This window comes from Leptosomus discolor, chromosome 4, assembly GCF_034619465.1.
Source record: "Leptosomus discolor isolate bLepDis1 chromosome 4, bLepDis1.hap2, whole genome shotgun sequence".
In the NCBI taxonomy this organism is placed as follows: Eukaryota; Metazoa; Chordata; class Aves; order Leptosomiformes; family Leptosomidae; genus Leptosomus; species Leptosomus discolor.
This window is the reverse complement of record NC_141394.1, coordinates 80,054,121-80,082,063: the sequence shown is the minus strand read 5'-3', so window position 1 is coordinate 80,082,063 and position 27,943 is coordinate 80,054,121. Positions and strand designations below refer to the sequence as shown.

Genomic DNA, 27,943 nt, shown 5'->3' with positions numbered 1-27,943 from the left:
CAGTACTGGTGCTCCAGCCCAAAAAGTTGTTGCATTCCCATTTGACCTCAGTTACCCTTACAATGCATCCCATTTCGAAGGCTGGGTCTAGTTCACAAGTTTTCTTTCTTTCCTGCTGGACCTTTTGTTTTTAATAGACTTCCTTAGGATTTTTAACTGCAGAGGGTAAGTTTGAGCTGAGATCCCTGAACACGCTTGTTTGCTTTTTCCGTAGGTTCCTTAGAAAGAGAGCTTGGACGGCATGCAAAGTTGTGAAATATCTGCAGACAGCACGGATGATCCTCTTAGTAGTGGCCTACGGAGAAAGCGACAACCTCGAATAGTCGTGATCGGTGCTGGGCTCGCAGGCCTGTCAGCAGCCAAAGCGCTCTTGGAAAGCGGTTTCACGGATGTCACTGTCCTTGAGGCGACTGACCGCATCGGAGGCCGCGTGCAAAGTGTGAGACTCGGTAAGAGCAGCGTTTTGAGAGTCATGCGTTGGGCTTGCTTTGTTCTGCCAGCGAGGCTTTGCGTTGCCTTTAGGTTAGTTTGGCCTCGGAAATGTGCTTTTTCGGTCGATGCGCACACGCAAAAGGTTATTTGAGGTGTGGGTATTGACAGGACGATAAATCCTTGGGCTGCTTTCAGGGCAGGTGGGTGCATCTGAGCTATCTTGTGCATCTCTTTTGAGGGAGGGCTGCTCCGAACCCACGTTTCTATAAAGTAAAGACCTTGGTGATCGTTTTCACTCCTACAGGAAGAGCTCTGTGTTAACGGGGCTGCGAGGAGCCGCCTGTGATTAAATAGCTGCATCAAGACAGTTTTCACCAACGTTTTCAAGCTTCACTCTTGTCTAGGAGCAGTCAGTAAATCTCCTGGCTAGTGAAGGGCTGCTTCTTGGTGCCTTACATCACTTGCAAAGCGCAAGCTCCGAGCTGTTCGGTGTCACAAATAGCCCCATTCATTTCCCTGGAACTACTTTACTGTGTAGGGCACTACCCACTGTGAATCAGGCTGCTGGAAAAACCTCTTCAATGTGTCCTTTCATCCTGATTTGCAGCTCTCCTACCTCCGTGGCTTCCTTTCTCAGTGTGTAATAAAGGTGCAGACGCTGGATATTTTAATCCTGTGTCAATTGGAAGGGCTTGTAAGATCTCTAAATGCAAAACTACTGGAACAAACGTTGCCCTTTGTAGCACAGTAGCCCATGAAACTTTCCCTGGTATCTAGAAGGGCATTGCCTGTCTCTTCTCCGCGGGAGGGAAAAAGCTCTTCACTTTACTGAATTGCCTTCCTGATTTCAATTAACTAGTTCTGTTTCTGATCCCACTCCCTGTATTTATTAACTTTGGCCTCTTGCTGCCCTCCTTTCTTTTTATTTGTCAGGTGCTTACATCACTTACTATATTTTACTTGATAAACTCACCACAGTAAATAAACAGCAGCGTCCTATGAACTTTCAGAAGGGAAATGAATGAAAAGGCAGTCGGACAAATCTAATCTCCAGGGTTTGAATAGGGCACTTTACATTCTGCGGAGACTTGGCATAGAGGTTAGAATGGGAAGCGTGTCCTTTACTCACAGTACACTGCATTAAAAATATCCTGGATCGTGTCTGCGAGAGGAGGGAAGTGTTAAAGACCTGAAATCTTCGGGGAGCAGTAGATCATTTTGTCAGTGCACCTGTGAAATAGTTTTGTTGTACTAGTATTGAGACCAATTTCTCTCACCTTTTGGACATCTTTGCCTTTGCTGGGCATCACCTCCTGTTCCTAACACTTCTTAACTAACACGAGACAAGAGCAGGATTTTCAGTCTGGTGGAGATCTTGCAGTTTGTAGATGTAACTTACTTGCAGAGCAGAGGACTGGAATCCAAAGTCTTGATCGTTTAATACCTTTCTGAAAACTACAACTTTTTTTTTCTTCTCTTCTGCAAACTATCAAAGTTACACTGTGTGGGTCTGGACTGCAGTTCTCTCTCAAGGTGGGTCCCTGTTCTGGCCCCTTACATGCTTTCCAGATTCACATGCCCTTTAGCCAAACAATTTTGGAGCTCTGGTGAAATCTTCGGAAGCAGCACATCCTCAGAACCTCCTTAGTCTCTGGTATGAGGGCAAAAGGGCAGCATGGTCCTGGGCTGGTTTCCTTCTTCTGTACTGACCGGAGCAGCAAGATTACACCTGGGCCGTGCAAGACCTGCTCATTTCTCAGAACTGCCTAAAGCTTACAAAAAGCTGTTACAGTTTTCTGGTGGTTATTCCGGGTTTTCAACATAGGACCATTTTGATCTGCTTGTCTAAATGGCATTTAAATGTTGAATTTAATGTTAAATGTTAAATTTACATTCCCTGGCTACTCTGCTGTCTGCACACTTGACTAAGGATCCGATTTAAATCTTCCACAGAGCCGTGGTGGCACCTTCTCAGAGTTCTATCCGAACACTTCCACTCTCACTGAGCCATGCTCTGTCTTGCAGCAGATAGCATTTTCCCTCAGCTGCACAGAGTATTTTACTATGTTGTGTGTTGCTGCTCAGCACAGGGGAACAATTTGGATTTTCAGAGGTTTGGTTCATCACCTCTAGCCCAGGTGAGGCAGCGGGTTTGCGTGTTTGTGGATGGCCGGTGTGTTTCTTGTACGTGATCTATAACTTCTGTATCCACTGCAGATATTTCACGACAGGATGGCCAAGAAGTAGTCAGGGCTGCAAAGGGAAATGTGAAAGTTCCCGTGCGTATCCAGAAGGCTTGATACGCAGTCTGCCTTTGGGAAATGACTGGTATGGTATGTTGTTGTGTATAGGCTGTTTTGGCTGCTGCTTGGGTCTCGGTAATTACAGTCACAAAATAGGAAGCAGCTTTTTTTTCCTATTTTTTTTGTTGTATTGGGTGATTCATTCGAAGTAGATTAATATTGAAACTAGAATCTTTTAAGGCCCTGAAAGTAAATTAGCTATTTCTGTTCAAAAAGATGTTGTTTAATTTTACACTTTTAAATAATTTATTGTGTAACTTACAGTGGGTAACAACTGATGTATCTGCTTGGTAGTGATGTTTCTAAGTATTACAGTCAAGAATGCCTGTTTTTAATTTGTTGGTATTTGATTATATTTCACACAGCTACGAAAACAGGAGAACTTGGAACACATCGTAATTGTTACCGAGCCCCAATACAGCGGGACCTGCTGGTGTATTTTTTTCTTTCAGCGATCGAGTCCCCCATAAATAAGAGCTATGCGCAGGAGGGTTGTTAGTGTAGCCGAGAGCGAGCCTCTGCCATAAAGCAGCAGGCAGTATTCCTGCTGCTGATCTGGCATGTGATGACTCGCAGGAGGATTGCATTAACAAGGTGACTGCCACATGCAATATTGATGAGCTTTGTACCTTTGGCTGCCAACGTGCAGCAGGCGTTTCCGCTCGGCCGGGTGCTCTGGGGGGGTGTCGGAGTCTGCGGCGCTGTAAATATTCACGCCTTTGTGACTTGGTGCTGCACACTCTGAAGCATGTGCTTTGTTTTAGGTGCACATAGAAATCTTTCCCTCTCGAGGCCTGTAATGCAGGTTTTGAAGGGCAATCAGCGTGCTCCTTAATGATGAGGTGGTTGTGTGCTTGAAAAACAGGACGCGTGGAGCTTCCCTTGCAGGCAGTGCCTCAGCTGGAGCGCTGAGCTTTTCTTGGAGCTTTCACCTGTTAAACCTGACTGCATGATAGCAGAGTGCTGCAGTGTCTTTCTGTCTGAGCATAGATTTACATATTAAACAGTGTGTGATGACTGGGAACTGCACGATCCTGCCTTCACCAAGCAGGATCCTATTAACTCTCCCACTCCATCAGGCGTCCGCACACCTGCAGAGCGAGCTGCACAGCGTGGCGTTGGCTGGGATGCTGGCAGAACACAGCTTTGCCAGACTTTTAGAGCGGTTAGCTTTGGACTTCGGAGAATCTGTAAAAATGTGGGTGGAGGACATGACCCAAGCTTATTTTTAGCACCTCCCGTCAGCTGCTGAACGTCTCCCTGTGCTGTCAGGCCAGTCGTGGCAGCGCTGGCTTAGGGGGGGGGGTCGGAGCCCTGGTGCAAACCCCGTTCGTTGTAAGGAAGGGAGAGAGTGGGGCTGACCAAACCCTCTGTGTTTTGCAGGCAGAGAGTATAGGGGATGAAGACTAAATGTGTTTGGTGTTTAACCTGACAATGCATCTTTTTAAAGAACCTGATTTAAATTTTCAAAGGCGTAAATAATAAACTATAACCTATTTACTCATTTGGGGAATGGAATTCCTTTGTTAATTGCAGTTAATCTGAGCTGTATGTGTAAATGAGATGCAATTTCAATCCCAGGACAAGGTTCAGTATGCAGGCCAAGGTTGCTATCCCAGGGCGATCCAGTTTTTATCTTGTATCTCCCTGCTGTGGATGTGTTCCTTCCTGTGTCTGGGTATCCGTCCCCTCCTCTCACATACAGTGGATATTTGAAGTCTTTAGGTACTCTCTTCTTTCCCTATGACGTTAATATTTACGTAAATATCCTCATATGTGCTTTTTTGCAATATTACAGTGCGGCTTCTTACCGCTCTTTTCCTTCCCTTCACTAGCACGTGGCTTGTGCTGCAGCCTGAGCTGTACATTCTCTGCTTTCTGGTCAAGTTCTTAAGTGCAGGTTTAGAGAACGTGATTTAGAAAGGCCAAGTGGCAAGGATAGAGCAGCCAGCAACAGCCACGACAAGAACTGGGAACCTGGAACATTCTGAGTTTTGCCTTAAGTATCGAGAGGTGTGTTGCTGTGATGTATCTTTGTTGGAAACAACCCATCCTCCTAGCACTATCTGAACTTGTATCCTGAAGGACTGGTTTGAAGAACACTGGCATTGCCAGCGGAAGCTCACTTAAGTGGTGTCCAAACACGTGGTGTCCTTGTTCTGGTTTTGCACGTGTGCATTTTATTTAGGGTTGAGTGTGACACCCTTTCAGGAAAAAGGGCTTCTCTAACTAGTCTGCTTGGTTTACTGTCCTGCAGGGCACGCCACTTTTGAACTGGGAGCTACGTGGATTCATGGTTCACATGGAAACCCAGTCTATCATCTAGCAGAAGACAATGGTTTACTTGAAGAGACTACTGATGGTGAGAGAAGCGTTGGACGGATCAGTCTTTACTCCAAGAATGGGGTGGCTTATCATCTTACCAACAATGGGCAAAGGATCCCGAAAGATGTGGTTGAAGAATTCAGTGATTTATACAACGAGGTTGGTATTCGGCTGCTTTGTCAGGTTGTAGATTTGCCTGAAACACGGGGAGCCTGTGACAGTTATAACGTTCCAGGTACAGGGCAAAGGTAGAAAACCAGTAATGTCTTTTATTTCTTTGCAAAAAACCAACACTCCCATCTGTGTAACTATACCCCGTTTATCCCTGGTGTGGGATTAACTCACTGTTGTTAGGAAGAACAATCTTTCCACATTTGTCATCAATTTAATCACTTCCAGCAGCTATTGCTGGGGAGATCCAGTCATTTGCTCTAGAAAGTTGCTACTTAATTAAAAGGGTAAAGGAGGGATCAAATTACTAAACACAGCAGAACGTAAAACCTTAGCAACAACCAGCTAAATATTGTAGCCCTGTGACATTTTATTGATGTTATAAATACCATAGCGTGCTGTGTAGTATGCCAAAGGCAGCGCAGTATCGTAGGAATTGCAAGTTTTCTTGCAGCAGAAGGAAAGGAGCATCTTTTCTGGTAAACTCAAATCAGCATGGACTTCAGTTTAAGGTTATTCTGACTTCTTTTGCTCAGTGTTCAGTGACATCCTCTTCAGTTCAGTGTAGATGGGGGCCTCAGATTGTGACAGAAGAGCTAAACAGAAAAAACCCCCAAACTACTACAGACACAAAACCTATAAATACTAAACAGAAATGTACAAGATGGAAATGAAAATGAATGTTTGGTGGAAAGATTAACCTCTGCTAAAAAAGCAATAAACCAGTGTTAGACAAAAAAAGCCAAATTTACTTTCACATAACTTGGCACTGCTGCCGTCGTGCTAGTGTTTTTTTTTTCAGAGGGAAAATGGGGTTTCTCCCTGATTTATATGTGTTGAACACATGTGAAAAATCAGTGTGAGTTCTATCTGCTTTCAGTGGGAAGACTTGGCCTTAGGTAGAGTGAAGTGAAAGAAGGAGGCTTGCCAAAGTCAGTTATAATTATTCCCCACATTTTATTAACGTGACTTATGATGTGCATTCAGGGGGGTCAGTGCAGAATGTCTAAGCCTCCGGGTAATGTGATCTCTCAGTGGGCTGTATAAAATGGAGGAAGCCGTATTATTTTCATCAGACTGTAGCCATGCCCAAAACCTTCAGATTTTCATCTCACAGTGAACTTCACCAGTATTCGACGCTTGGCTAAACATCCACTAGATTCAGGTTACTCTTGCATACTTTATGTTTAAAAATGTGTCCCTGAGCGTTTAGAAAGCCACCAAGAGAAAAGGCACTGTAGCCTGTAAAGAATTATCAAGAATTGAACGGGGAGCAGAAATGGGGACTTTTTTTTTTTCTTTGAAAAGACTTTTGACGCTGTCGTGGGTCTCTGAACTGGAATCTGTGATAGGATGGCACAAAATCATTACAGTTTTAGAGGAGGGTGGTAGGGATTTCAAAGAAAACTCATTATGGATGGAATTTAGCAACCTGTGGCAGGGAGAGAATTCTTCTTGGACAAATGTAGGTGGAGATAATTCATATGAACAAGTTTTTAATATATTTTTTTTAATATTCATTTTTGACACCGTCTCGCACAGCTTTCTCCTAAGAAAGCTGGAGGTTCATGGCCTAGAGAGGTGTGCACTAAACTGGGTTAAAAACTGCCTGGACGGCTGAGCACAGAGTGGTGGTGGATGGAATTAAATCCAGTGGCAGCCGGTCACACGCGGTGTCCCCCAGGGCTCAGTGTTGGGATGGGTCTTGTTTAACATCTTTATTGGTGATCCAGACGAGGGGATCGAGTGCTCCCTCAGCGAGTTTGCAGATGACACGAAATTGGGTGGGAGTGTTGATGTGCTGGAGGGCAGGAAGGCTCTGCAGAGGGACCCGGACAGGCTGGATCGATGGGCTGAGGCCAATGCCATGAGGGTCACCAAGGCCAAGTGCCGGGTCCTGCCCTTGGGTCACACCAACCCCAGCAGCACTACAGGCTGGGGAGGAGCGGCTGGAAAGTGCCCGGCGGGAAAGGCCCTGGGGGTGCTGGTCGGCAGCCGGCTGGACACGAGCCGGCAGTGTGCCCAGGTGGGCAAGAAGGCCAACAGCCTCCTGGCCTGTGTCAGCCATGGGGTGGCCAGCAGGAGCAGGGAGGGGATCGTGCCCCTGGACTGGGCACAGGTGAGGCCGCCCCTCGAATGGTGGGTGCAGTTTTGGGCCCCTCACAGCAAGAAGGACATGGAGGGGCTGGAGCGTGTCCAGAGAAGGGCAACGAAGCTGGTGAGGGGTCTGGAGAACAGGTCTGTGAGGAGCGGCTGAGGGAACTGGGGGGGTTCAGTCTGGAGAAGAGGAGGCCGAGGGGAGACCTCATCGCTCTCTGCAACTGCCTGACAGGAGGCTGGAGTGAGGTGGGGGTCGGTCTCTTCTCCCAAGGAATAAGTGATGGGACAAGAGCAAATGGCCTCAAGTTGCACCAGGGCAGGTTTAGATTGGACATTAGGAAAAATTTCTTCACCAAAAGGGTTATCAAGCCCTGGAACAGGCTGCCCAGGGGAGTGGTGGAGTCACCGTCCCTGGAGGTGTTTAAAAGACATTTAGATGTGGTGCTGAGGGACATGGTTCAGTGGGCACGGTGGTGTTAGGTGAATGGTTGGACTTGATGATCTCAGAGGTCTATTCCAACCTAATGATTCTGTGATTCTGTATTACTGGATTGAAAATAGAACCAGAGCCAGCCAGGAAAAAAAGAGAGGTGAGGTGTGTGTCGAGCAAGATTAACAGCAGCTAAGACTAGAAAAGAGAGAGGGAGTAAGTGAAAATACTGCAGAGAGCAGCATTATTCATGTAAATGGAACACCGCCAAACTGCATGCGGTGCTCGGCGATCATCCTGTCTCGAAGATGATAGGAAAATCTCCAGCAAAGGGAGGGCGTCAGAGGCAGGCAGACTCTGAAATGAGAAGAGAATGCACAGATGAGAGCTACTTCACTTTGAGATACAGCCAATGAGATAAAGGCTCTAACAAGGTGCCAGTGTTTTAGCAATTATTAATTTGGGGAATCTACCCTTTCTTTTAAAGCAAGAGAAAGGGGGCAGCCAGTGACATGAGAGAACAACACATTAAAAGTTAATCTTCTTTACGCAACACGTAATTAGCTTATCGTTGCCACAGGATATCTTTATCGCTAGGAGACAGAAAAGGCTTTCACGTTTATGGGTTGTAAAAATGTCTACAGCTACTTTTTGCGATTAAAAACACTTAAGGAACAGCTTCAGCCAAGAAGAGGGCATCAGCTAACCTCTAGTTGCTGTTGCTGGGGAGGCGCTTTCTCTGTTTTCCTTCAAAGTACGTTGGAATTTCTTGCAGGGGCAGCTCACGGTTTCGTTGAGCTTCTTGTCCCACCCTCTGTGGGGTGTCAGACGGGACTATCTTTAGTGATTTAAGACATCTGACTGTGCGTTCTTCCCTGCGCTGCGTAGGAAAAGTGGGAATTAAGGCCAGCTCCCATGATCTGAAAATCTCCCCTTCAAAAAGACTGTGAAACGCAGGTGCTCCCGTGGGTGGGCAGGCAGGAGCACGTGCAGCAGGCGGGCGGCTTTGGAGACCCTTTTCCTCTGGCATAAAGCGCAGGGAATGTTTCTGTTTTCACGTGCTGAGTCTGCGTGGTGAGGTTCTGTTTTGTGGTTTGGTGGGTCCGCCGCTCCCCCAGCACTTTGTTTTGCATTTTCACTAGAGTCCGTTCCATCACTTTTTTTCATCCTGGCTGGCCAAGACTCTCTTGCTTTAACTGGTGATGAAATGGGTGCTGGGGAGGAACAGTAGGAATTTGGCCTTCATTTTTTTTTGAGGAGGCAGGTTTTTTGAGAGGTTTTGTTAAAACCTCTTGAAGTTGTCCAGGATAAGAAACCATCTTACAGATCACCAAATCCTGAGGTCGGGCACCTCCCTTGCCTCGTAGGAGCTCTCAGACCCTCCTCAGTCTTGAGGCAGCCTGCCGTTAGCAATCCCACCATCATGTCATCTCGTCTCTCGGGCTTCATCTACCCCTTTAAAAGAGGCTGAGGTAGCAAAGGCTGTGACACACGCTGTCCTGACTTGAAAAAGAAAAGAAAAAAAAGGCAACAAAACAACCAGCAACCCCATGGTGGATGCAAAGCCTAATCAGGGACTGGCATTAACAGTGGAAAATGCAGTCCTGAATGAACGAGGCTAAATTTGTCACAGTTTCAAATGCCTGCCCTCCCCTGCACAGCCGGCTCGCTTCCCGTGCACTCACACACTGCCCTTCTTTTGCCGCAGCTGCTGCCGTGTGCTTGGGCTCGAGCATATGCCTCCAGCTCTGCTTCTCCATCTGTACCTCTCTAGCCCCGGTTCTCTTGTCATCCGGACACCAAATTCTAGTGCAGAGGGTCTCCCTCGAGTGTTTCACTCGGGTATGTGGAGTCGCTGAAGCCGGAGCCAAGCAAGGCGAAATCTCTCCTCTGTGTGCTGAGTTTTCCCCGTGTGCAAGGCAAGGCACCCCAGTACCTCCAGGGCTTTGCCTCCCTAGTTCATTTGGAAAGTCTTTACGCTTTTTCCGGGCACTTAGCCAATCTTCTTTGGCTGGCTTCTTCTACTTCAATACAAGTTTCGCTTCTTTTTGTTTGCAGTAGCCTGAATTTTTAATAGCTGTAGGGGTGGCTCACAGAAGCCTTTATTTGGTTACGAGAAAGCCGGCAATAAGACTGCTCAGCTCTTCCTTTCTGTGGCAGTGAAATCTCTATGAGAGGCTGCCTTTAACTGAGAGGCTGTTCCACTGCATTGAAGTCAGTCAAGATCTATCACAAGCTCGTGACCGGGTGTCTTGGTTTGAAAGACAGGTGTCTGCGGAGGAAGGCAGGAGCCTCCCTTGAAATGGAAAGTGCAACCCCCTTCCCTCCAAATTATTATAATTTTGAAATTAACGGGCCTTCAGGCAAAGATACGGGGAATAGGAATAACAGTTCTTTACTAATATATATATATATATATAACACAAGGCAGGGAAAAACAAACAACCCCCTGGTTTACACTGACAGAGTCAGAAATACAACCTGACCCCCTGTTAGGGGGGCAGTAGCAGTCCGATAAGATGCTGGCTGCAGTCCTCCTGAAGCGATGGATGTAGTTCTGTGGAAGCAGCGATCAGGTAAAAGAGTCTGGTCTTCCTCCGAAGGTCCAGTGGTCGGCAGGTAGCTCTTGTCCTCTGGAACTCCAGTGGGGGGAAAAGCTCCTCTGGGAATCCAGTGGAAGAAGGCTGCTAGGGTGTTCGAAATCTCCATTTTTATTTGGCATGGACTGCTTGGCTCCTTCCCCCTGGGCGGAGCATCTCACCATGGGATGGGGAGTCGTGAGGCAGTTCCTTGATGGGCCATGAACAGGAGATAGCCCAGGAGCAAGTTATCGATGGGTCAGGCGATAAGGCATTGTTGTGCCCAGTAACAGGAGATAGTCCAGAGGGGGGAGGCAGGGAGCACCGCCCCACCTGGTCTCAACAGCTCCTGAAGATGGTGATAGAATATTTTTTTTTCCTTTTGGCACATTTTACACTGTAACCTAGGACACCGAGGTGACCCGAATCCTCCTCCATAGGAGCACTAGAAAACTGAGCAAAGCCTGCAAGGAAGGTCTCCGCTCCTGCGGAGCAGCTACCTGGGCGTCCAGCCACGCATTGCCAAGCGGTGCGCCATGAGGAAGGGCACTGAGCCTGCTGTTGGCAGAACAGCTCTCCAGCCGCTGTCGTTTTCAGACTATCCTTCTTACACCGGGTACTCTGCGGGGCTGGTGCTGCTCAGGGTCGTCGTTGGTCCGTTTGCTCAGTCTCTCAAAGGAAGGTTCCCCAGGGTGTGATGTCTGTGCCACGTAGTCATAATTTTCCCACTTTCCTTTCCACTCCTGTTTGGGTAATTGGGGGAATCCTGGGGCTCGGGGAGGGCTTTGGCCTCTGCTTGCTTATACTACATCTGCATGACCCTGAAAGAAAAGCGCCAGGAGTGTGACTTTTGAGGGTAATCCCTGCAGCTTCAGTGTCCATATGTGGGTATATCTGCTGGGAAAATGTGGATGGGGACAACCCATCTCAAAGTTGCTCTTCTGTCCCAGCTAAATCCTCATTTCCTTCTCCAAAGAGGTATTTAAGGCCAGCTTTCAGGTATTAGTGAAGGGTGGGAGGGAGATGGTGAGCTTGACGAGTTAAATGCAGGTGAAAAATCACACAGCTTTGCCTGCCCAAGAATTCGGTCTGTCTGCCAGCCTGATTTAGAAAAGTGCCTCTTTTTACTTAGGCTTTTCAGTAGGGATGTGGTCCCTAAAGACCTCCTTCACAGGAACCCTCCCTTAAACCATCAGCTAATTAATGGCCTTGTTATCTGTCAGCTTTCTCCTGTGTGCTGCACAGCTTCTCGGGGCGGGATGCAGCCCAAGAATGACAAAGTTTTCCACTCTTCTCACCCCCACCCTGTGCTGGGCTTCGTGCCATCCCCAATTAAGCTCCAGTGCCTTGCCTTGCATTATCGGAGAAAGCAGGACCAAAGGGCCACCGAGAGTCACGGTCCCCTCCCTGCCCCTCTATTGCACTGACAGATGTCTGGCCTGGTAACAGCATGGACCTATCTCTGTTGGGGTTTTTTAACTGACCGGGGATTAAGTCACTGCAGGTTTTAAGCCAAGTGAGAAAAAGACAATGCGACGGATCGTCACCGGCGCTGACAGGAAGGAGTGTGGATTGGGATGTGCTTTCCTGACCTCCTTCAGCACTGAGAAACTTCTTTATTTAGATTTGTTCTTCCTAAGAGGCTGCCTCTTCCTGTGGCGGAGGAGCACGTACGTGGTAAACATGTGTAGGTGGAAGCCTGTAGGTAACAGAGAGGCCATCCCTGCTGGAACCCACGTTCTCTGCAGAGACCCTGGTTGTGGAATGCCCCAGAGCCGGTCAGAAAGAAAACAGAAGCTGTTAAGCCAAAGTGAAGCCATTTTAGGATTATGGCCGTTGAATTAACTCCTTTTAATTTCTGACCTTCAGTCCCATTTGCCTCCAGGATTGTGTGTAATCCCTCAGAATTAGGGAAGGAAATCTGCTTGGTGGGATGAATAGGTGCTTGAGATGTTCTGCATCTTTTGCTTCTGCTGATGGCTCTTGCAGACAGGCTTCTAGGGCCAGTCGTTCTACCCAAACCCAGAGGAGGTTTCGAGTGAGAAATGGTCAGGTTGCTGTGCTGGGGTGTGAGTTTGCCAGTGGGAGGAGCTGGGAATTGATGCAGTTTGTCCTCTTTTTTTTTTTTTTTTTTTTTTTTTTTAAAAAAAAAATCTTCCTGCTTGTGTTAGGTGTGTGATAATAGAAAAGGGAGATGAGTCTGGACTGTATGTGGTGTAGCCCTCCTTGCTGGTGGGCACGGTGCTCTCAGTCTGGATGGGTGGATATTTTGTAGGGTTAACTAGAAAATCAGCAGAATCATTCAGGTGGTTCCTTGGTGCTCCCTTTCACCAGGCTCTTTGAAGTGAAGCCCACTTGAACTCTCACAGGAACCTTCTGCCACCACGTCATGATGAAATGATTGAAGGAGAATGTGTTTTCAGATCTCACGAATGCCCGTTCCCAGGGACTTCAGAGGTGGTCCCATAGGCATGGCGATGCTTTCAGTTATTGTGAGCAGTTTCCCACCTGGGGAAGGAAAGACTCGGTAACTCCAACTCCAGACAGTGCAATTCTGCTCCTACTTCATCAGAAACCTTCCTTAAATGGGACTTGTAGTGAACCTTGTCCATAGTTTCTTAAATGGGATTTGTTTGCTGCGTGTGTACATTAAGGAGTACATTTTGAGCATCTTTTTGATTCTTTTTTTATGACAAGTCTATCTCTTAACGTAGGACTTGCTGTTGTGTTTCCTCTTGCTTCTTGCCTACCACAGCTTTGCCTCATCAAATGCTTCAGCACCCCCAAGAAGAGAAAAGCAAGGAAATAACAGGGATTCTGGGGAAAAAATAATAAATCCTAGTCGTGATTATACTTACCTGCTGTCTGATCGATGGGATGACATACAGAGGAAAGACTTCACTTGATGTTTACAGCGCAGAGAACTGTGCATTTCTGCTCTTTTCTCTGTTGGGCAATGAAGAACACAATAGTTAATAAAAACATACCCATGGCTCACTTACCCTTTTGGTCAAATGGTAGCTGGGTTTTAACACAGCTTTGCTTGTCTTGTGAGTGCGTTATCTGCTTATAGTGTGCAATCGGCTTATGAAAGCTGAGCTGCAGTATGCTGACGCAAGGTCTATGCAGCGTGTACTTGCTGGACGTGGTTTGGGCCTCAGAAATCAGTGGACCTGAGAACTGTGGGATGGTGAAAGTGCCAAAGAGCTTTTGGCACTGGGGAACAGAGAAGGCACTATTTCCTTTCCTGTGCTGGAAGCCTTCATTTCGTATAGGGCATTGGTCTCCACCTTTTTTGTCTGGAAATCTCCTTGGCAAGGCTGTGTCCCAGTCTCTGCAATTCTCTTCTGTCTTCACCACTCTGGTTTTGTACTTTATTTTCTGCTTTTTTTCATTCTTTCACTTATTTTCTTCTTCGATTTCCTCCTCATCCTTTACTTGTCTTTATCTACTCGCCTTCCTCGAGGAAGACCTGCTCTCTCTTGCTTCTACCACTGCTGTGCATTTTTCCGCACCACCTCCCTCTCCTCATCATCCCTCTATTTTGCCTCCTCAAATTCACTTTTTTCCTAAAGCCCAAGAGAAAATCAAGCTTCTGGGGAGAATCAGAGTCAGAAGAAACTAAAATGTGGTGAATTAGCCATGTTGGCTAGGGACTGAGAAGCTCCAGGAGCCTTAGAAGGAGAGGCTGCCACAGTTCTACTGGCTCCCTAGCAGGCATTTACTTTTGAGTTGAACTTCTCAGTATATCCAAATAATCTGTCTCCAAAAAAAAGATCCTAAGTTGTAATCAAACTATCTTTGACAGGAAAAACCCACCAAGCAGGGACATAGCCTCTCTGCTTGTAAGAGTACTGTGCACCCCTGTGGCATGATATAAATGAGGAGGTGACTCATTCTGGACAAACAAGTCATTAATGGGATGAGTTGCACTTCTGGGAGGCATCTTTTAAAAGCTTTCCTGTGTTAAAAGATTCCTCGGAGTTTTTCCATGGGAATGAAGGGCCATGATTCAACTGCCTGCTCTTCGGGCGGTGTTACAGACAGAAGTACTGGTTACTCCAGACAGCCACAAGCAGATGGCCAAGGTGGATGGCTGTTTTCTTGCTTTAAATAGCTTGTGCAGTGGAAAACTGGGGTTAAAAAATATCAGGAAGATCTGGTTCAAAGAAGGAGGAGATTTTTCCTGTGGGTCCTTCTCAGGCTGGTGGGGGGTTACTAGGGATGTCATGGCTTTCCATGGGTCTGTACCTGCCTTGTACGTACACACGTTTTACTTGTTGAGCACAAAATTGCTTTGCTAAGCCTGTGTTGGTTGCTTCATATTTTTCAGGGAATGATGGAAAACTAAATATGAAACTGAATTCCCCCACCCTGGTGGATTCCTGGGCGCTATTGCTAAATAACTTGAATAATGGAGAGGGTGGAAGGGCTGGTTCTAGGTTAGAGCAGTCACAGACCTGAAGCCTGCAACCTGAGAAAGGTTTTGGATACAGAGTCTGCACCTGGGATTGCACCTGAGGCATCACAGTGGGAGAAAAGCTGGTGCCTTATTGTCAGATACGAGGGTGCACATGGGTCCTGCCGCTTGAGTTCCCTCCCTGTAGGCTGTGGGTGGAGACTGGGGCCAAGTCAGGCTGTGACACTGCTCTGCAGGGCCAGCGATGGCCCACAGCAAACCCAAGAGGTGCTCTGCAGAGGCGCTCTGCAGTCTGTACCTGCCTGGCTCACCGATCCAGCTGCAGGATCTAAACAGCTTGGTTGAACAACAGGCTGTAGCTACCGAAAACGGCAGGACTGCCTCACGAGGTCTTCTGCGAGCGATAGAGCGGGCAGGCTCAAATTAAAAAAAAATAACTTAATAGCAACTTGATGACTTAATAGCGGCTAGACTGTTGCAGGTGAGTAAGGCTGGTTATCTTTGCCTGGAGGGGAGTGTTGCTTCCTGCCTTCTAGCCAGCCCAGCTGCCGGTGCGACTTGACGTGGCGTTGGAGCGGAGCAACACACTGCCAAAGCTGATCTCTCCAGTTGGCGAGAGAAGGTGACCTGAACGTGCTGGGTTTGGATGGGAGATAAAGCCATCCCGCTTGGGGCCGGCCTTCTGCTGTGAATCACCTTGTCCATCTTTCTGTCCTGTCTCTGGCAGGTCTATAACCTGACTCAGGAGTTCTTCCAACGAGGTAAACCCGTCAATGCTGAGAGCCAGAATAGTGTGGGCGTCTTTACACGGGACGTAGTGCGCAAACGTGTCAAGGCCGATCCGGATGACACAGAGGCCGTCAAGAGGCTGAAACTAGCCATGATCCAGCAGTACCTTAAGGTGTGTGTGCACATCATTGTTTTTTTTTTTGTTTTAAATAAGAACAGACGAATCCTGAACCTCAGACACCTGGCTGAGCTTTGCCCATCACCGGGGAATTGCTTTCTGTGGTCTCTTGCAGCTGGGGCAGATTGTCTTTATGTTGACAACTTTTCTCTGTGAGGTATATCCAAAGTGGGCTGCAAGAAATAAGGCCTTTACTCATTATTTTTTTTCTTCTTCTCTACCTTAAACTGCCAACTTTATAATCAGAAGGGGCTTTCCTAGGCCCTCGTAAATTTTCTGGTGTGATTTAATGTTTTCTTACCACCTGAAGCTACTCTAATATCCGATTCTTTTAGTAATGTCTTGTCTTGTGCCTTACACCTGGGACCCTGCAGTCCTGCCTAAGTGTCTTTTACCCTCTTCTGCCTCTGTCCATATCTCGGAGACCAGAAGAAATGTTACTTTGGTACTAGTAATTCACTGAAGAAACCTTTTGAAGGTGAAGCAATAAAATCAAAGGTAGATTGTATAAACCCATGTCCTAATCGTCTTGCCTCACGGCTTCCCTAGTTGTTTTTTATCTCCTTCATGCCTTGACCTAAATGAGATCTCTGTGGGATGAGGACTTAATGCTGCATCAAGCACTCCACAAGTAAAGTGCAATTTCAATTATAATGACTTAAAGGCTTACGAAATGAGGCAGGGGGGCAAGCGGTGCTCTGTGATGTGGGTAAGTGTACGGTATTCACTGTCTACAGGTGGGAAGCGGAAAGAAAGAGAGATAAAGACCTAAAGAGTCTCACAGGAGATCTGTGGTAAAGCTGAGATTTGAACCCAGGCGTCCTAAGTGCAATTCTGGTATCTCGGTATCCTAACCCAAGAGCTTGTTTCGCAGGGCATCTCCACAGCGGCCCCATAAAGACTAGTTAGTTATTGTGTTACCCATGTAACATCACCCATGCAGACAGTGTTAGTGATTTGATATAGCTCTGATTTTCCTGGCGGTTACTTCTGTGGCTGCTACAGGTTGCTGTAGCCAGAGACTTTTCTGCAAGTCTTGCAAATCCCTTCTCCTGTGTAAATATGTGAGAACAGCAAAGCTTCTGGTACTTAAGACTGTCAGATCAGAGTGGTTGCTGAGAGAGTGGGGATTAACTGGTGTCTCAGGCAAAATACAGTCTTGGTAGTTGCCTGTTTTTCTCCCTGTTGTTTTTCCTTCCTGGCTGAAAGAATCAAATAGCCATCACTGTTGGTTAACTTCATAGGGTGGAGTGTCCTGCCGGAGCACCCAGGCAGGGTGAGCGGCCTGTTGCGTGACGCAGGCTGCAGGGTTTGTGTTGCGGGCCAGCAGAACTGACCCTGGGCGAGTGTTGGAGAGTGGTCACTCAGGCATCGGGTGGGGTGGGACCACAGCAGGCTTTGGAGGAAAGGCCTTCTTCAAGACCTAGCTTCTGGCAGCCTGGCCTAGCAGTTGTGCCTGCTCAGGCTTCACTGGAGAGGCGTTGGGTGATGGCCAGGAAGGGGCAACCACCTGTGTGTCAGTACAGCCACAGGAGGAGCCTGTGGACTACTTGGTACAGCTTTGACTTGTTTGCTTGACACCTTAGCCCAGCACAGAGATTCCTGTCCTGCACCACGATGCTCCACAGGGAGAGGGTCTAAGCTTGCCAGGCTTCCAAACATGGTCATTAAACTGTGGAAAGGCCTTTAAAACGGGCCAAAGGGTAAGGCAGGGAATTGTAGCATTCCCTTTGCCTAAAATGCTTGAGGAATTACAGTGTGCAAATCGTTGGGACTCCAGTGATTTGAAGATTTTAAGATCGCTGTGTCCCATGCGTCAGTATTATCATTAGAGGCTTATCACAAGACTGGCCAAACATCCTGCCTTTGTTCCAGGGGCTGTTGGAAGCTACGGCTGTGCCTGATACTGCTGCAAACATTAACCAACAGGGCCTGAATCTAAAGCTTTCATAATCACATCCAGGGAATCAAACAGTGTCTCGCATCTTGGCATTTCCCTTTTCTGTTTCCTTCAGTTCCTTCTGCGTTGGTTCCTCTTACCTATGGCAGATTGTTAGCTTGCTGATTGCTGACTGTTTGACAGCATGTTGAAAGCTGCAGACAGCAGGAATAGCTGCCAGAAGCTTTTCATGGCTCCTCATAGGAACATTTATTAACATTGGAAAGAGCATCTGATTAACATAGCTCCAGCTTCTGTTGTAGGAGCACCAAGCAAGCCCGTCTTTGGCCAGTGAGGTGGGTTTTAAGTGATAGAAAACAGTCAGAACAGTAACCCAGAATCCTGCAGAAGCAAAGACATCATCTCTGAAGCCTGGATGATGCAACTGTGACCGATGCAACCAAAGCTGATGCAGCTTGTTGCCATGACAAAACCATTTCTCTGGTTAGTAGGAAGGCTAAGGATTGATTTTGTCAGATCCTACGGCCAAACACTTCTTTTTTAGCAAAAGTAACGTGGTTTGAGAGTGGGATTGAGGACTTGCACACCTTGTGCAGCTCCTCTGTGCCCTTGCAATGTTGTGCTGTGGCAAAGTGAGTTGCTCCGTGGTAATGTTGCTTTTGTGTTGCTTTTCCTTAGGTAGAGAGCTGTGAGAGCAGCTCCCACAGCATGGATGAAGTCTCACTCAGTGAATTTGGGGAATGGACCGAAATCCCTGGGGCTCATCACATCATTCCTTGCGGTTTCATTAAAATCGTGGAGATTCTGGCCCGCTCCATTCCCGAGTCTGTCATTCAGCTCCGCAAGCCGGTCAAGTGCATCCACTGGAACCAGTCGGTCAGTAAGGAGATTGAGAGGGTGGCTGACCACAACAGTGACCTCCCCGAGGAGGACAAGGGCTCTGATGTCTTCGTAGAGTGCGAGGACTGTGAGTTCATCCCGGCTGACCATGTCATTGTGACTGTGTCCCTGGGAGTCTTGAAGAAGCGCCACGAGAGCCTGTTTCATCCCCGCTTGCCCGAGGAGAAAGTAATGGCCATTGAGAAACTTGGAATTAATACAACCGACAAGATTTTCCTGGAGTTCGAAGAACCTTTCTGGAGCTCTGAATGCAACAGCATCCAGTTTGTCTGGGAAGACGAGGCAGAGAGTGAGAGCTTGACTTATCCCGAGGAGCTGTGGTACAAGAAGATCTGCAGCTTTGATGTACTCTACCCGCCGGAGAGGTACGGCCATGTCCTGAGTGGCTGGATCTGTGGAGAAGAGGCTTTGATTATGGAGAAGTGCGATGATGAAACTGTGGCAGAAACCTGCACCGAAATGCTCCGTAAATTTACAGGTCAGCCGTGCCCTGGTTCCTTTGGTGTGTGGAGGAGAGAGGGGGAGTGGGGCTGGGAGTGTTGAATAACCGCTGGGAAGGAAATGCACTGAAGTAATTTTTAGTTCTTTGGCATTTTATGTCCCTTTGAATGGGCTGTGCGTGTGCTTCCAGCTTCAGGGTGTGCCTGAAAGCTATTTATACAGAGGGACTGATAACCAGCTCAGGAAGTGGTGGGCAGAGGTGCTTGAGGATTCCACATCCTCTGCTTTATTTAATCACAAATAACTCGTCAGCAGCTGGAGCTGTCGGACTCGGTTCTCCCGAGGACCAGTCTCAGCTCTGGAAAGCAGCGTAGCTCTTTTAGAGCCAGTGAAGTTGGACCTGTTTAGATCAGCTGAGATGTGGTGGTTGAACCACATCCCTGACTTCCATTCAGCATGAGGCAGTATGGAAATCTCATTGGCCTAACTTTCGAAGAATCCATTGATCTTGAGGGTTTCCATTTCTGAGTGGTTCACGTAAACCTTCCTGGACTTAACAGATTTCACGTTGACTGAGCACACATCACACTAAAGGCAGCAGTAGGAGCAAGACAGATCTTATGTCTATTATGCTGAGAAAATCCAAGATGAAATCACTGAAAGTAGTAATATTTGAACAAGCTGGGCTGTAGTTTGTGTGCAGTCGCTTCTCTAGAGCTTGCACACCTTCCCAAGGAAAGGGCTTTTTGTGTCTATGGAGTTATTTGAGATCCTGTGGTGGGAAACACTGTGTAAGTTCAAGCGTAAGGTAGTAACACTGAAAGAAATAGCAATTGGCAGTCTTGAAACAAGGATTTTTGATTTATACATAATTATAAGCAATTATAAGAGCAGCGGCCTCCAAGATTAGGTGTATTTTATGCCTATGTTCCCATGATTAAGCTCTTTGTATCTGCCTGCTACCTCGTGTTAGCTAAATCTCAATACCCAGTGGGCTTCCAGCCTTACCAGTTGTCCGTGGGAAAGAGTCCTGGAAGCTGAGGACTACCTGCCTAACTGCTGAAAGAGGTTTTATGTTTTACTACCCTGTTCAAAAATCATAGGGTAGACGCTGGATTCAGAAGCCCTAACGCAGTGACCAAAAACTGAATCCTTGTTTCAGCCTGTTCGGTGTTGCATGTGTGTTGGACGATGACCCTGTGGCTCCCCTGCAGCCTGCAGAGGGGTAGGGTGGATCGGTGGATGCTTGACTCTGGGCAGCATCTGCCTCCCGAGCTGTTTGTTTTCGGTGGTGTTGGGTATCCCCACCTTATGTTGCAACGTCGGTACGTACATGCCTTCTTTCCTCCTGACCTCAGCAGGCCATCTGCTGTGCAGGCATAGCAGGAGGCTCTTCTCTTTAAGGCCAAGTTGTTCCAGTGCTGATGTCTTCCAGCACGTACAACCGACCTTGTTTGTTGCAGCTCTTCTTGCTTAAAACCTCTTTTTTTTTTTTTTTTTTTTTTTGAAAAAACACCTCAGTTCATCAGTGGGAATTCGGCTCTTTGGGTCTTTCTTAGTTTGGCAGATGGGAGTATACTTCCTTCTTGGGCTCTTTCACTCTTATTATTGTTTGCATGTGTTGGATGTTCCTCTCTTCCTCCCAGGATGGAAATATGTTGGCACTGGGTCGTCGGTATGTGCTGCGGTTGCTGTTCCAGCTGATACTGCACCTGCTCACTGTCCGTCAGACCCTTCAGCAGTGTGAGCTCTGTCTCAGCCTTCTGCTCATCCTGGGTTATCTAACTAACCCTGGAGAATTTCAGACTGAAGTTACCGGGGCCTTGCCCTGCAATGAAAATTCTGTGCATAAGCTGAGAGGTGGCCTCTCAGCTGCTCGAAACTGCGAGAAGAAAACCTGTTCTTGGAGCATCCATTACACAACATGGCCTGTTCTGCTTTCTGCCCAAAAAAGTTGTTAGTTTCTAGAAAACCTTTTCACAGATCTTCCAGGATGGCCTTGCTAAGGTAGCTGGGTTTATCCTGTTGCCCTTGCTCCCGTTTTCCCTAGCAGGTTCACAGAAGAAGCAGGTGCCAGGCAGGCTGAAATAACAGAAGGATGCTCAGCTCTCCGTGCACCTATCTGTGGTCTTCTCTGCTAATCTGTCCATTGTGAGGGTGAGAGTGGGTTAGAGCAGCTAGGGGGTTGTTGGGGGTCACAAAGCAGCCTTCTGTCTGCGCTTGTCTGAAAATGACTGGACTCCTTTGGTCCAATTAGCACCACCAAACCCAGCTTTTAAAGCATCTCCCACCACTCAACTTCGTGTAAGTCAACTAACTGAGTTGGGAAACTTGTCCTCCTAGGATCCTAAGCTCAGTGGAGAGAAAGACTCTTCCGTAAGGCGGTTCAGATCTTCCACACCTCACTTGGTGCTCTGTGACATCTTCTGGAGAAGCTTTTCTCTACTGAGTAGAGAGAAAGCTTTATATTCAGTAGTACGAGCCTTTTTATGTTCACTTTGCCTTTCATAGCTTTCATGTTCTGGGTGTAAAATCCCCCGTGTTCTTATTTCTTATTCTTCTACTAAAGGACCAATGTGTTAACAGGTGGGTTCTCATCTTCAGCTCTGTTTTCCCAGTCCGCTGCCCATAGCCCTTTGGCTTCAGAGGGTGTTAGACCAGTCCTATGTTAAAACCGTTCTTCCAGATACTGATAACTTCTCTCTGCGAAGTGGTGGTCTGCCTCTGTGACCTGAAATTTCACGTGCAGGTTGGTGTTGCAGATTATCTGGCTTTGCTGTGAAAAGCTCCGAGGATTGTTCTAACCTAAGAGCCAGTGACGATTCCCTCTTTTCACAACCGGATGGCTGAAAAGCAGTGTCCTCCAAATGTGATTAAATGGGATGCCTTTGAGCAGTTAGAAGTCTTGCTCTGGTTTCTTTGTTGGCTAAGCTCTGAGTGTTAGAAGCCAGAAGGCAGTGACTGCAGGCCTGCTCCCTTCTGAAGGACTCACTGGTGCGTCACACTGCGGCTGGAGGTGCCCTGAGTTGTCTTCCCCTGTCCTCCAGCCATTTCTCTAGAGGGGAACGGATCTGTTTTAGGTTCTGTGTCGTATCTGCCAGCCCCATGGGGATGCCTGGAATGCCCTAATGTCTCTCTGATGGCTGTAGACACTAATGTGTGGGTGATACCACAGATCTCTCTTGGCCTTGATGGAATCTTAGATACCCTGCTCTCAGGTAGGCTACTAAATTTGGGTGTCTTAATTTAGATCTCTGAGTTGATTTTACAATAGTCCTGTGTCTCACAATTGGTCCCATAACCAATAAATCTGTGTAGCCGCACCTCCCAGTAGCTGAATAAGGACGGGGCTGTTTGAGGCCCATGGACTTATCTTCCGTAGCTTCACAAGTGGAAATCTGTAGCATAAGGATACGTGCCTTCCTATTTTAGTGAAGGCTAAGATCCTTTTTTAGCCATTTTATCTGTCTTTGGACAGTGGAAACTTAGAAGTGGAAACTTAAACATTTCCACATTTGTATTAATTGTTACTTTTATCTGTGGGCAAAAGCAAAAACCAGATGTTTACCCGTCTATTTACGAGCAGATTGGGAAAGTCCAATTAAGTATATTCATTGAATCAGTGTGGCCCTCCCAGCCTTTGTAGTTTCTGTTTTGCAAACAACAGTTCAGGATCAGAGCTCGTGTTACATGTTCCCGTCTGACCTTCAGCCGAGCTCCTCCTCGCTGTGTGCAGCAGAAATGAAGGTCTCCTGATTTTTCTCTGGGAAACAGCTCCTCACGTTAAAAAGTGCATAGATGCAGAAGCGCAAGGGCGCAGTAGTTCAGCTCTTGGATCGCCCTCACGCCGTCTGATGTGCTGGAGAACCTTCAAGGAGCTCACGAGAGCTGGTACCTCTGCAACCACCCAGCGTGGTGCTGAGGCAGGAGCCTGGCTTTGGTTTTGGGAGCTGTACCGCTGCGTTTGAGCGCACCCAGGCTCCTCAGCCCCGCGCCACGCTGGCAGCTGGCTCGGGCATCTCTGCACGAAGCTCTGCCGGCTGCCCAGTGCCCCATGCTTCGTGTTGCTGTGCTGCGGTTGCCCTTGTGGTGCAGTTGCTACGTGAAGAATGATTCCCCGGCAGGAAGGCTGCTGTTTACCTGCTTGTATGCACAGTGGTGGGAACACGAGAGAGAGGCAGAGCTGCTGCTTTTACCAGCCTGAACGATTGCTCTGTTAAATATTCCTGGATGCATACGACTGCTGGTGGGGCTGGTGGCTCCACAAACTCTTTTGTTAAGGAATTTCAGTCTTTTAGCGGGTCTGTGGCCTTACCTGCAGGCTGACAGGCCCTCGTCTCGTTGCCTGTAGCACTGTGTGTTCCTGATGTTGATCACCTTTTTATCAACATCTTACTTGTTGACTCCTGTGTTGAAAATCTTCTGGGTACCTTGGCAGTGGAACGTGAAGACATCCACCAGCTACAGAAGAGGCACCACCAGCCCACTGCAGAGGCTCCTTTTATTTGCAAATGCATCGTGTGATTGTTTTTGTGTAGTGCCGTGTGGTGGATGACTGCTCTGGCCCTGTTCGCTGGTGTGTTGTCAAGCAGCTTTCATGGTGTGTTCTCCTGGGTTTTCCCACAGCCTTTAAAAATAAAACGTGATGGCTTCCTTCCTCGACACATCTGAGAGCTCCCTGTTCTCAGACTCCCTTGGGCTTTTCACTTCCATCCCAGGCGTTCCCGCTTTGAAGATTCATGGGGGAGCGTATTGTAGAGGCTTTGTTGTGCTAAATTCTTATTCCTGAAACAATATTAATTTGTAGGATGTGTTTTGTTTGTAGGGTATATTTATCTGCTAGTCCGTGCCATATTTTGATCTGGGGGTTAGTGGTTAGAAGGTGTTCACAGTGTGCTCTGGCGAGCTGTCCAGGTGCCTTTGCTCTTTCAGCCTTGTATTTCATAGTTCTGGTTGACACACGGTACTCCTAAAAACAGTAGCCGAGCCAGTGAAGTAACCTGCTCTTGATTTTAAGGAATTAAAGGCATGACTATACTTGTTTAGTAGGATGAAATAATGTAGTGCCTGACTAGTCTTACAGTTGGATGTCTCCCTCTCTAAGCCCTGGTGAAGAAAGTGGGGGAATTGGGATCGTCTTCTCAGCAGGGTAAGCTTGCTGAAGCATTTCAGAGCCAGGGCCTGAAGCAGGCGCAGGAGCTGTGCAAGATGCAAACGTGTCTCAGTTACTCTTGCTTCATGTGCTGACAATCTCCCAGGCTCCAGTAGCTGAACCTTGCCTGGCCGCCTCAAGGGCAGGTCTCAGCTCTCCTGCAGAGAGAATTTATCTTCATCGCAATTCTCCATGTCCCAGTCTCCCCATTGCCCTCCTGCCAAGCCAGGTGTGATCACGGGACACCAACAAATCTCTGTCAGTGACACTGAGATGGTCTCAAACCAGCCTAGCAAGAGGCTCGCCGATGTATGACCCTCGCTGTTCCCGTTTTACCTGCGGCTCTTGTGGCACCAGCTGGTGGGCTGCCTTGACTACAGTCCTGGGTCCCATGTGCTCCTGTGCTCTTTGGGATGGGGACAGTGGCTGATGGTGGCCCTATCATTGGTTCACTCAAATGCCCCTCACCTCCAGGTCCTACATCCTCTCAGCAGTGGAAATCCTACAGCAATCTAGAAATCCTACTCCCAGCCTCAAAAGCCTTCGTTCCATTCCATGTGCGTCCCACAAAATGGATCTGTTGGATTTTAGGTTAATTAGGGGGAGCGGCTGAGTAGCAGTTGCAGTGAGCAGCACAGGTTTTGGAAACTTTCTGACAGGTTTTCCTCTACCCCTGCATAATGAGGATTTGCTGTCTCACATCTTGATCTCCATTTCTCTTCGGAGGCGCACCTCTCTCACAAGGCTGCCTAAAACATCCCGTTTAGACTGGGCACCCAGTTAAATACCTACGTGAGATGAATCGTATGCTTGATCACCACCATGGCGAATGAGACCAGGAAATGTTCTGTACTTTCAAACTGTGTCCAGGGTTCTCTGAACCTTCTCAGTCTCTTAGGAACATGAGCATTTTCATGATCTTTCCCAAAACGGAAGACTGCAGCTGAGATTCAAAGGGATGCTATTTCTGTTACACAGGTACTTCCAACTCAGTAACAGAAAATAGATCTGGTTTAGGGCCTCCTTCCTGTAGCCTGCAGGCTCTGCTCGGATGTGTTTCCAATAAATCAGACTGAACACCTGCCACCCCACACCTTGCACAGGCGTTGTCATGTTTTCTCTCAGACACGGTCTTACTTTTCCTCTTCTCCTTCTTTCCACCCAGGGAATCCAAACATTCCGAAACCTCGCCGGATCCTGCGGTCCTCCTGGGGCAGCAATCCCAACTTCCGTGGATCCTACTCTTACACCCAAGTTGGGTCTAGTGGGGCTGATGTAGAGAAACTTGCGAAACCACTGCCTTACGCCGAAAGCTCCAAAACTGCTGTAAGTACGGCCCAAACGGGTGCTATGGCAACGGGACGCTGGGCAGTGGGTTTTCTGGGGAGAGGTTCAGAGAGGCAGGTTGGGCCTCCAGTAGTGTGTCTTCCAGGTTTTTTTATACATACCTCTTCGGACAAATAATATACGTAGGGTTTTACCTCTGAAGTTTGGAATCCAAACATCTCAGGGATGCCCACATCTCTCTCTAACATTATCAAGAGCTGGGCATCTGCGTGGCTTTTGGAATTCTGATCTCTGCATTTAAAGACCATTAGCTGTATTGTTTTAGTTTGGAATTCCCCAGGAAAGCACGTTATCCTGTTCTAAAGCATGGTCTGAATGTGGAGGATTCGGTGCACAACCCCTGCTGATGGCTAGGTCTGGATGTGTGAGAGGTGTGTATTAGGAAATCTTTCTGTGTTGGCAGTAGAGGGTGAGGGAGGCCCCGTCCTTGGCTGGGGGCCTCCTGCATTGGCAGGGGACAATGAGTTTGCTCCTCAGATGCTGCCTTTGCTTTCGGAATATAGCGTGGAGAACAAGAGCACGCATGGAGATGGTCACCACAGCTCAGCTGCGGAGCAGCGGCCCGTAAAGCCAAGCTCACCCCATCAGTCAGGGTTATGTGTCCAAATCCAAAGACAATGGTTGATGAAGGTGCAACCTCCATCAGTCTGCCCAGTCCGTCTCCTCCATCCAGAGCCTGACCCCACCATGTAATTTTGTTCAGCACAGGAATCTGTTAAAAGAGAAAGCAGGAGCTTTAGGGCTCTTTCTCTGAACTTCCCAGGGAAGAGAGGTACGTGAAATTGCTGCCTCAGAACCGAGCTGGCAGCAATTTTAGCAAGCACCTGATGTAAGAGATAAGACACTGTCTCACCCTGTGGGGTTTTGAGACGTGACTCTTTTTCCTTCTGAAATTGCAGTCCAGACCAACAAATCCTCGATGCCCAAAAGGCTAAAGTATAATTTGGGGGGCCAAAAAGAGGAGTCAGCGACTCGTGCGGGTTTGGGTGCGGTTATTGGAGCTGGCGTCTGGCTCTGCGCTGCTGCCTCAGCCCTGCAAATGGCAGCGAGGGTGAGCCTGACCTTGGCAGACGTGTCCTGTGCCTGTCCCCGTGGTGCACCGCATTGGGATCGCGGGAAACAGCGCTCCCCAAACTGGTGTCAGCTCGTGGGGGCGCGGGAGGGCACGGACTGTGTTGTCTCCTTTTCTGGTGAGCTTTCTGGCGAGCGCTGCTGAGCTTTTCCCCTTCTCTTTTCCTCTCCAGCCGATGCAGGTGATGTTTTCAGGGGAGGCCACTCACAGGAAGTATTATTCCACTACCCACGGTGCTGTGCTTTCTGGGCAGAGAGAGGCCGCTCGCCTCATTGAGATGTACCAGGACCTCCTGCAGTGCCGGAGCTGAAAGGCCCCGCGTTTGCAAACACCACCAACTCCCAAATCCTTGATCCGGTGTGTGGAGGGGTTCTTTCTTAATTGCAGTTTGCAGTAGGACAGCCTTTATCTTTTTTTCTAATAAAAAAACAAAAAGAAAAAAAGCCCTAACTGTTTAAAAAAAGTTAGTCACCCATAGCTTCGTTTCCGTGTGCTGTATCGTTAACAGGGAAGGGTGCTCCTTTTGTCTGGTAAACTGTTTCTTTGTCGTTTTAATTCTAATTTCACTTTTGGTGCCTATCTTTTTTTTTTCTTTTTTTTTTTCTTTCTGTATTGTAAGTGCCTTCTATACTAAAATAAATGTTGTAATAAAAAGGCTGGGTGCTTTGGTAATTCCTGGACACTTCGCTCAGTAACTTGCAACTCTTGTATTCAACGTTATAAAAATAGAGGATTTTAAAATCTCTAATAATAAATTTTTTTCTCCTTTCCTACCAAATTTGGAGCAGGAGGATCTTGAGATAGATCTGGATACCCGATGCACTGGTTGACCTCACTGTTTGTTCAAAGAGTTACGCCTTGGAGGCAGAGAGTCGTTGCCTTGCAGAGGTTAGCACAGAAATCCCTCTGTATCACACGTATTTAACTCCGCGTGTCACCTGTCTGTCCGCTTTGTGCTTCAGGAAACCCCCCTATGACTTTGTGGGGGGATTTGTCTCCCCTCTGGGTTCACTCGGCCAGCCTGTAGGCGGTTACCAAAGGCACCGCAGCACTGCGGAGCAGAGAGACAAACAGCCCTGACAAAGGCAGCGTTGGAGACTGTGTCCACGTTTGGTCTGGAGTAGTACCTGGGTTTTGAAGGGAGTGCCCCAGTCATTCCCACTTTTGAAAAACGGATTTGGTTCACGAAATGGTTTTGGTGTGCGCAAATGAGGCTGCTCTCCAAGGAAACTAAACCAGGCGCGTTTCTCCAGGGACTGCCCAGGTATGGTGCAGCCGGCAAAGGGAGCAGCAAGGTCTGACCTATCGCTTGTCCTTCAAAAATCCCTGAACCGTGCCGTGGGAGGAGTGTTTGGGCCCGTGCACCAGACAAAAGTGCGAAGTAAACCCCCCCCAGACTACCTTGGTAGTGCAGATACCGCTGGAGTTCACTCTACGGCTGTGATAGGGGCGGCTAGTCCCAGA

General features: G+C 47.9%; 1 protein-coding gene across 5 annotated transcripts; it reads left to right on the top strand.

The window, feature by feature from the left end:
- The first annotated feature begins 241 nt into the window (after nucleotides 1-241).
- On the top strand, nucleotides 242-26,789 carry SMOX (spermine oxidase). Of its 5 annotated transcripts, XM_086464327.1 has the most exons (8): nucleotides 242-449; nucleotides 4,993-5,219; nucleotides 15,488-15,661; nucleotides 18,246-18,480; nucleotides 18,583-18,945; nucleotides 25,226-25,405; nucleotides 25,937-25,971; nucleotides 26,625-26,789. In XM_086464327.1, exons 1-8 carry the CDS (start codon nucleotides 242-244, stop codon nucleotides 26,787-26,789), a joined length of 1,587 nt encoding a protein of 528 aa, XP_086320453.1. The 5 variants fall into 5 exon arrangements, with proteins under 5 accessions (XP_086320453.1, XP_086320454.1, XP_086320451.1 ...); XM_086464328.1 differs by lacking the exon at nucleotides 25,937-25,971 and having other exon boundaries at nucleotides 25,226-25,386; nucleotides 26,652-26,789; XM_086464325.1 differs by having other exon boundaries at nucleotides 18,246-18,945.
- Nucleotides 26,790-27,943: the final 1,154 nt, after the last annotated feature.